The sequence below is a fragment of the Anguilla anguilla genome, chromosome 7, assembly GCF_013347855.1.
Source record: "Anguilla anguilla isolate fAngAng1 chromosome 7, fAngAng1.pri, whole genome shotgun sequence".
Lineage (NCBI taxonomy): Eukaryota > Metazoa > Chordata > Actinopteri > Anguilliformes > Anguillidae > Anguilla > Anguilla anguilla.
This window is the reverse complement of record NC_049207.1, coordinates 9,329,760-9,339,999: the sequence shown is the minus strand read 5'-3', so window position 1 is coordinate 9,339,999 and position 10,240 is coordinate 9,329,760. Positions and strand designations below refer to the sequence as shown.

Here is a 10,240-nt window from a genome sequence, read left to right as displayed (position 1 = left end):
TTTAGCAGTTCTGTAATTTAAAAAACCCTGCAACAACTGTATCACTTCATAGACTAACCATTTTATTTGCTCTGTATTAGTAGTAACTTGTGGCTATAACAGCTAAATAATGTGCTTTTTATTCTCATACAGTAGGTAGTTAATAACAGACTGGGATACTGAATATTCCTAAAAGTCAGGGGCAAGCTTTTAATTCCTATGTTTTTCGAATCAAACTTGGCAAACATTTTCACTGTCTGACCTGTTGTGTGGGTGAACGGGTTTGAGGGTCTTCATCTTAGAAAAAGAGCATTGGGCACATAGCAATTTCGATTTTTTTTTTCTTTGTTGAGACTTTGCAAATTGTCCGGGGGTCGGGACGCCAGGGTGTTGCGAGAAATAGTTTCATAAGTGTGTGTGTGTGCATATACAATTATATTTCTGGATTGTTTGGCTGGGTTCGCTTTAATAGCAACATTTTGACAACCATTGACAAGATTAGTTATATATTGCATATGCCTTTGGTAGGCCCTGGTGGGCAATACATTACTAAGAGCAGGCCAATATTAAAATACAGGACGTCAGCAGACAGCTAGTGACCTTTAGTATTTGGAAAAGCAATCAACCATAACAATAAATACACTCCTTATACATATACTGTACACAAATTTGGGAGGGTTAAACTATATTGGCAGAATAAAAATTTACCAAAAATTCCAGCTTGATTCCATTGACAAAAGTATTTCAGTGAAAAACTAAGCACCAAACGTAGAAACAAATCTGAAAGGCTTTACAAGTGCACTTATAAGCCAATCCTCTGTTCAGACCGCTGACCTATAAAATGCATGTTAAGTAAAGGTCAGTGGTTCACACAGTAAAAGGTGCAGGACACCCTCTGTAACAGTTCACAACACAGATGGATTTCACAGAGGGACAAAGAGACTGCAGTTTACCCCACGGTTTAAATATACAGACTTTGCAGTTCACAGGTCCTCTTGAACACGGTAAAACATAAAAATGCTTTCTCCGCTGTGTTACACTGCTTGGAAGGACTGCTTGGCTTGCACAAGGTGAACCAGGAATCTTAAACACACAACGTATCAGGTGAGAGCCAGCAAGGTCACAAGGACAGTGTGGAGTAGAGCACGAAGGAGGAGGAGGGAGTGAAGTGTGGTTGTTACATTTTGCTAAGAGCTCTCTTACTGTTGGAGTCAGTTTTAAACATTTGTTCCCCTTACCGAATCCTATATAACATGTCAAAATGTACAGCCCATGTTACAAAATGAATGAATGAATCACCTCTTTAGGGAAACAAGTTTTATACATGTATGGCAGAATGTCACCATATATGCAATTTTTCAAATTAAAAGAAAAAAATTATTGGAATCCTTGGTTCCAGTTCCAGGTGTTCCAGTTTTCTTTGGACAACCTGTACTGTTTGGCAAAAGAAGCCTTAATTAAGGAGGCGACTGTGTACTATTATTGGGCAACATCGACTATGGAGATTACCTTTGAAAGCTTAAATGTATACATGAGCATGATTTGAGGGTGAGTTCTGTAACCTCAACTGTCAAATGCACCAGAAATGTGTGCATTCACTCAAATAATGAGCCAGGTGGAAACCATACTGTTTATCAACACACACACACACATATATATAATATACATACACACTTATTCAATCAGAGAACAAGGTGAGCAGAACAGTGCATATAAACATACGTACACATACTCTCTTACAACTCGCAATCCTTATTTATATAGAAAAAGCTTAATAAAAGGCTGCCTCATATGCATCTGTTACAACACGGGGATTCACCTTTTCTGAGTCCCAATACTGCCGTACTGGAGAAATGCCATGCTGGTCATGCAGGCTGGACCAAACTATTAACTGTGCTACGAGGCTCTATGGCCCTTCCCTCGCTCCCTTCTCTCTCTTTCTCTGCTGTGCTGTGCAAGGAACAGTGGGGATTCAGTGATGTCATGCTATGGTTCTCTTCCTCCCTGTCTCCCCCTCTTGGTGTTTTGTGGGTATAGTCAGACCACTGGGGTGAGGAAGGGCGGTTCCGGTGGTCCGGTCCCCCCGGGCGGCCACCAATCCCAAACTCCCTTCCTCTGAAGGAAGAGCAGTGAAGGGGACGGGGGGGGGGGGGGGCATCCTGGGACGCCGAGTGTGACATCGCACCCCCGAGTGCGCGCATCACTTCCAGGTGGCCGGGGTGGGGCGCAGGCTGTTGGCTCTCGTGCCCTTTGGCCCCAGGGACTGGCCAGAGCGGCTCCTCAGTTCCCTCTCAGTGTTCTCACTCAGCGCCTGCTCCTCATCGTACCTGCCCCGGTGGAGGTGGGGGGGAGAGAGGCAAAAAAAAGGGGGGGCAGTCAGGAACCTCTCCTCACAAGCAACACCTTCCTTTAATTCCACTATTTATTTAACAGACAGCAGACGTTGCTTTTATTCAGAGCAACTTACATTTTCACCATTTACCTTTTCATCCATTTATACAGGTAGGTAATGGTATATGGAAGGAATTCAGGTTAAGTACCTTTCTCAAAGGTACAACAGTAGAGCCACACCGGGGTTCTGAACCTAGGCTCCAGTTTAGAGGTTAAGGAACTGCTGCCTTCATCACACAATCGCACAGTGAAGCAGGCAGCAGATATTAACATTGAACAGCAGGCTGCTCTGAGTGCAGACAAAGGGCAGAACAGATCAAGGCTGATACAGAACTTCCCAGGAAGCATGTGATTGGCTGTACTGTGGGCCTGGGAGGTCTGCAATGTGACTTCCTAGGAAAGTCTTTGAGACACCAGAACAAAACAGGTAATTCTGCTAGAAAGAATGCATGAGTGTCATTTTTCACAATTCTGGATTGTATAATACAATGAACTAAATGTACTAGCTCTGGCACGGCACTGTTACGCAATAAACATTGCTTACTCTCTCCCTCGTGTGCCTGTCAACCAGTCTAAAATGTGATTGGGGGATTGCGGCTTCACTCACAAAACTTGGTAATTCCCCAGTGCTTCCCTGGGTGGGCTTCGGTTCCAGCGGCAGTCTGGGAGCTCCCCATTGGGCGTAACGATGTTCAGCGTGTCGTTCATCAGGTTGTACTTCAGGATGCGATCGTTGGCCGTGCTGGAGGTTAACGAAGGCGAGGCGTTCACCTGGAAGGAGCGCAGGTGGATGTTTAGAATGTCCATGCAAACACAGGTCAAATACATGCAACTGGAGAGTCTGTACTAAGACCGAACACACAGGTGAGACGCCCAGGTGAGTCTTTACTGTGACCACATAATCACATGTGAATCACAGGTGAATGACCACAGACTCTGAGCAATCATGCAGGCCAATTCTTCACAAATACAAGCTAAACACAACTGCATCTTTACCACAGACAGTCCTACACACAGGTGTGGCAAATCTTTACCACACACTAAAGTGTGTGTCACATTTACACAGGGTAGGCTTAAAACCAGAAATATAAGGATTTTTCACATCCGTAGACTACACTGTTGAGGTATTAAAATATGTATCCACAGCACATGAGCTCACCACGTACATCTCTGCAAAGGTTTTAAAACCAAACATTAAACTCTCCATTAGTCTGAATTTACCAGGCCTTCTTGATATTAAATCACAGCTCGTCTTTAAATTTTAACTTGTTTTCTCTTCAGCACATAAGTAACCATCCCTTCCGGCTCTTGAGGTAATAGCTGTGGTGTCAAGGCTGAAGCTGTGGTGTTAAGACTGAGCAAATGTTGTGTAAATACCAAGACGTTACAATTAGGAAAGAGTTGTGTAAATAGTCCATGATGTTACCGTTAGGCTCGTGATGTGGAAATTCCGTGTGCATTGCAGTTGGGTAAACGTGTGTGAATACCTGCTGAACAACGATTACATTGTCTTAAGTGCCAAAACCCAGTGTCCATAATTACCCTCCACTGGCCCCTTTGGAGTTGTTTTCTAGGTTCTGTCTGAATGGAGCCTTTTAAATATGCCCTCCCTGCAGGTTTTGTGTAGTAATAGACTGCTGGGAAAGTCTACCCTGCAGGCCTGTACATGCAAAGCCAGTCGAGAGGAGGGGCCCACAGAGCTGTTTCAACACAACACGCATGCAAATCCACCACACGCAACACTGCCAGAGACAGAGCACTGAAAGTGAAAGTTCAGGCTGTGATTCAAGCAATACACCAATTTAAAATTCCTTTACATTAGCGAATAGCTTAACTCAATGAAGCATTGATTCAGTTAATTAATTAATTAATTATTTTATCTTGTGAGAGAAATGGCCTCGTGGCCAAACGCCATTCAACACCAAAATCAAAATGGAGGAATTCAAGACAAGATTTCTATAAGAAAAAAGTAAGCAAGCAATTCAGCAATGTTTAATGTATTCTCAGTAAGAACGCATTTACTTCATTCTGTTTTCAGTCAGTGAAAACAATGGACACAATGCTGAGACAGCCTTTGCTGTTTCATGAATTTCCTCACCTCAATCAGCCAGGGCTTGAGCCTGTCATCAATGATGATGTCATACCCGTAGCACTCAAAGCAGTGTTTGTCATTGTTCATGACTGGCTGAAGAGAAGAAAATATCAATCATATGCTTGCAGTGAGTAGCAGTCATTTGGCCTGAAGAACAAAATACAGGGTCACACCTGAAACATGGACTGGAATCTACAGAACTGAAGTTAAAAGCAGAACAGAGAATATTTGTTTCACACAATGAAAATAAATCCGTATTTATGCAAGTATATGAATATTACAGAGGGTTTGTGTGTGTGTGTGTGGTTGTGTGTCTGTGTGCACGCGCATGTGTGTTCATGCACGTGTGCACGTGCGTGTGTATGTGCGTGTGCGTGTGTGTGTGCGCATGTGTGCTTGTGCGTGTGTATGTGTGTGTGTGTGTGTGTGTGTGCGTGTCAGAGAGGTGGCATCTTAATGTGAATACTCACTGCTACAGCCTTCAGAGACTGGACCATGATCCAGTGAATCTGGTCAAACAGTCTGTTGGTCACCTCCTTCCCCCTGGTGCTCTCCAGGTAGAGGCGCAAATTGCTGACCGTCCATTTCCCCCCATGGACGTGATTATAGTCATCCTGCAACACAGTCAGTTCATGACATTACATATATAATAAAACAATACAACTTGAATCAAACATTAACAAAGCACACTTGTTTCAATTTGCACAAATTAGTGAGGTCCACTTACCCCATGTTTCTGTATGGCTACATTAGTAAGGTGCACAAACATGTTGTCTAATTCGCTGGTGCTGGGAGTATATTTCACTGTGCAGAACCTGCAAAATCCCAGTTTATACCTGCAAGATATAAAACAGAAAAAAATCTTGCTTGTGCATAACAACATAAAAAAGGTAAAAGCCTATTAACACAAACACAGCATTGCATAGAAAAAACAAGGTTACTCCAAAAAATATAAAAGGTGGAGATAAAAATAAACAAAATTCTACAACAAATAAGTAATATATGCTGTGCATTTACTTGTACTATCCAAGCTTAATCCAAACTGCCAGAATTATTTCTGTAACCCTATACTGGACCTGCTACCCCCAGAGTGTCAGTACTCAAGCTGTGGCTCCTATCAGGTTGGTACTGAATCAGTTACCTGTGCGGTGCTTTTAACTGAAACAGGTGGTGTTGAGGTGTTTGTAAGGGGACAGTCACTTACATATAGCACTTCAGCGGGCGGTAGGTGGTCACCAGCACGTAGAGACGCAGGTCAAACTTCTTCCCACCTATCAGCAGGGGATTGTCAATATACAGCGATATGACATATGCCTCTTTGCCACTAGAGGCTGCCATAAACCTGAAAACAGAAACCGGTATCAATGCACTGTACTGAGCACAGTCTGACAGACAGGAAATGGATAAGACAGGAGCAGGAAGCTTCAGATGTCCACTCCTCATTGGGCCTAACAGGAAAAGAAGTGAATTGTCCAATGCATGTACTACATTATGTGGGTTATTAAGTGAAGCAGGCAGTATACTATTTTCCAAGGTTCTTTATTTTGCTGACGACATCATTTCAAATCCTGTTTGTTTTGTTCTCATTATACACAGCTTGAGTTCTTCATGCATTGAAAACTTGCTGAACTGCAGTATGTACTACAAAAACCACAGTGACCATCTCTGTCAATGAGATGTCAATACAGGACAGGGTTTTCTACAGTAGCTCTATAGGCTTTTTTGTATTGTACACTCTGAACACCATTGACAAAATTGATATTTGTAGAATATTCATGGGGAAAAAAATAGAAAGGCCTGCTCTATATATATTTGTTTTACCTTAAACAGTATGAATAAGGAGGATGTTAAATGGAAGCCTTTGGTGAGGAAACTCATAAAGCAGATCGGGGATGTAATGAACATTTGAATCACTCTCTGAGGACAGGAGCTACACAGGGGAAATTCACTCAGCCTTGATTCATAACAGCCTCTCCCCAGCCCAGTACCCACGTGGAGGTTCGGCTGTCCCGGGACCACTTCTTGATCTGGGACAGCTTGTTGATTAGGAATATGCCTTTCCCCTGGGCCTTCCCACAAGGCTTCATTATCCAGGTGCTGGACGGACTCTTCCGGAACTCCTCCACAAACAGGTTATAGTCCGCGGGAAGCATGAACGTCACAGGAACAAAGTCTGTTGGAAAAAACAACGTACAGAGAGGATGTTCCGGAATGCAACATGATTCCCCTGTGTATTCAAAGACAGTGGGTCTGATATGTGAGAGGGCTCAAATTAACTTCTTGGCCTGGTATACAAATTGACAGGAGATGTTTTACCATCTTTAAAAAAATAACTTGGACCCCTCAGACCAGGGCAGACAGTACCTAGGTGAAGGTATTTGCCGTTCTCGTCTTTCTCGGCCAGTGGGTTGCCCTCCTTCTCCAGCTCTTTCCGGTACCGTTTGATGTTCTTGATCATTAGATCCTTCCGGGTCAGCTCGTAGTGGTTGGGGAAATGGTTGACCATCTGGTCGTCTGATAGGCGGTAACCGGTGTCCACGCTGAAGACGCTCCTGATGGTCTGAACACTCATCCTGTGGCGTGAGGGTCAGAGAGGCAGAGGGGAGGTTTTGGGTGAAATGACAGATGACATCACAGCAGAAGGCATTACAACGAATAGCAAAATTATACATCCCCTTAAATATGGTTGTATCTTTACACCCACATTTTATTCCGATTTTTCTCACAACAAATATTCTCTCCCTCAATATGCAATATGGTCACCTTTGAGGTAATGACCAGCTTTCTATCAGTCAATGACTTTATGATACTATAAGATTATTAATTTACTACAGGGGAGCTAATGCTCATTGGAGGACTTGGGAATCTCTCACTTATTGCAACTGCTTAACCTGTAGGCACTCATCAGAGAATATAGAGGCACTACTTGTATGCTGCAGCGCACCCAAGGAACCCTGGCCAACTGTGCACCCCTGGTCATAGTCGGATAAGAATATACGACTTCAACTGGCAATATCTAGGCTACAACTGAGCTAAGATGCAAGCAGTAAAAAAAGACTAAGCCATCTGGGAGGTCATAATACTTTAATACATAACACTTGATTAACATTTGATTAATTCTGCTTGACCCTGACAGTGAGACATTACACAGAGACTAACTAAAGCATCACATGGAACAGAGATCGCATTGCCATTCGGATAAATAGCCTAACAGATGCCTTTTTTCCAAGCAAAACTCAATTCAATATGTTTTTTCAATACTATTTTCACAATTTGGAATTCCCCAACTCATCGGCAGACCTATCCCACTGATCGCCGACCCCCGCCCCAAAATGCCCATCATCCTGGGAGGGAGAATTCAGACTGGGGTAAACATCCTTCAAATCATTTGAAGTCAGTTTTCCATGTCTTTTCCACGATGCAGCTGCTAAGCTGCCACACCCAGAGGATGCACATGTAGAATTCAACCTCGATCAACCACAATTGTAATTATGCTGTACATTCATGAGGCAGGGGATACCCTGTGAAATGAAACTTTCCTATTCTGGGGTGATGGTTTGGCGGGTTACGGATCACCCCTGAAGACTACTGGCGATGGTCTGCACTATATTTGTGACCTCAGGGCACATTAACTCAAAACCGACATCAAACGCTGCAGGCTGCCCTACATTTTATGTAAGAAATTAGGTCATACTGGACTAAAACACAGAAGAGCTCTCATACCACATAGATTCAGATACTGAGCCTACAGTAGTGCACAAAAAATTACAGTTAAAGAATGCTTAGCTAGATGTCAACCTTTCTTCAGAGATAAATCCTGGGGGTTATCACTGAATCAAGGATTTCTGGGAAAGACTCACACTACCTCCTCCTAACCTTTCAGCAAGATATATTCCAGTTTAACACAGATGCATTATGGGTAGGCCCACAACAGGCACAATAGCACTCCTGGAGCTGAAGTGTAATAAATTCAATGCTGAGCAAAATGATTAACACTTTTAGTATAATATATAGACAGCCACAAAACTAGTGTTCCACTATGAATGGGGTAGACCAATCTGAATCAAAATATTATAATACGAATATAGCATTGCAGCAAACTCAAGTTCAATCTGCAAATATTACATCTTGTGCACAACATAATAAACAAAATTTAAACAAACAGTTGTATGTAAAGACAAACTGAATGATTACTGATGGAAGTAAACTGCTTCTGCAGTTAATACACAAGCAGCATATTTTCTCTGGAAGGGCCTCTCCATTCCCTTTTAGTGTAGGACTTCTTAGGGTAGCTAAGCTCTTCCCAGCAAGACTAAAGCCTCAGCAACAGAACTAAAACACTAGTTTAAGTAAACATTAGCTGACCATATACCCTAGCCCACGCCAGCATAACCAAAACCACACCTGGATAACTATGCCCTCACCAAAAGGACTAAGCACTCACCAGTAGAAGTTCCAGTCCTCACTGTCAGACACTTGGACCCATCCTCTCTTTTCAAAGTTGTTGATTAGCACAGACTTCTCTATGTCAGTCACCCATTTCACCTTACCAGCCATGATACCTCCTCCACCTGGAAAAGATCACTTAAAATTCAGCACTCGCTTTCCATGACTGCTTATAAAAAGGGCGGTTTCTTGTACCACAAGAATAGTAGGGTCGCTTGCTATCTGGTAGCCTACGTAAAATTAAGTCACGGATAATAACAGCCACTTTAAACTGGTCACATACAGAGCAGCGTGAAGTGTAAAAAATATGAACTTAATATTATAGGGCAATTTTGCGAAATCACCTGGTCCTCGGTAGTGAATAAGCACTAATCATGGACGCTGTTTGCTTTCTCAAAAAGAACACGATCCCACCGAAGACTAATATTTTCATCCAATCGTTTTTCATCCAGTAGCGAAATCAGCAACTTTTCATCGATATTTATTTAAATTTTCTAGTTATTTCAAACAGTGCATGTCTATCATTTTCGACGTCTTCGTCTGGAAGGAGTGTATTCGGTTGTCCTGATTTATCGATCCATTCTAACACACAGCACCATGACAGCCAGCTGAGTATACAAAATCCACTTCCGGGTGAATAACCTAGCAACAGGGGACGCTTGCGCGTGGCAAGTGGCGGAGATAATATCCTGCCGCCAGACACAATTCTGAATGAATTCTTAACGTAAGTATCAAATAGCTTGATAGTTCTTGTTTTTTTCCAACAAATAGTGGCAACCATAATATAATGTCTATATTGTACAGCAAATTGAAAAAATGTTGAATCTTGAAATTGACATTTTGTTGTAGGTTTGTTTGGCGCGACAGATTATTTTGCAAAGGATTAGGGTTTTAACATTGAACATTGTTTAATATTGGGTTTTAAATTAACAATACTGCCTGTAAGGTATGTGCTGTGGAGGATTTAGTTGACCATGTAGAATATGAAAAAATATTCTGTAGACCTTTTATTGTTTAGCTTAATACAGCCACCTACAATATGTAACTTTTATTAGCTATTAAAGGTAATTAAAATGCGAGTTGTGGAAAACCTGGGCACAAGCACCTTACCTTTGCACATCACTGACTTGGTCCAGATGTGCCATCTTACATAATATTCAAGCAGTCAATATTTTGTTTCATTTGCTACATACTTTAGGTTGATTTTAAGAAAACATATGAGGAGTTAAATCTGTTAAGTTAAGTGCTTGTCCGTTTTTACTTAGAATTGGAACATCTTCATGTAGGATACATGGAATGTGATTGAAATGGTGGGCTCTGCACTCTGAATTA

General features: G+C 42.2%; 1 protein-coding gene across 1 annotated transcript; it reads right to left on the bottom strand.

Annotated features, from left to right (window-relative positions):
• Positions 1–43: 43 nt before the first annotated feature.
• Positions 44–9,534, bottom strand: ttll1 (tubulin tyrosine ligase-like family, member 1). Its single transcript, XM_035425364.1, has 10 exons — positions 9,253–9,534; positions 8,907–9,033; positions 6,827–7,035; positions 6,455–6,635; positions 5,667–5,804; positions 5,190–5,298; positions 4,933–5,076; positions 4,469–4,555; positions 2,978–3,141; positions 44–2,306 (listed from the first exon to the last, which is right to left on the bottom strand). Exons 2-10 carry the CDS (start codon positions 9,017–9,019, stop codon positions 2,180–2,182), a joined length of 1,272 nt encoding a protein of 423 aa, XP_035281255.1. The 5' UTR covers positions 9,020–9,033; positions 9,253–9,534; the 3' UTR covers positions 44–2,179.
• Between the last annotated feature and the right edge of the window lie 706 nt (positions 9,535–10,240).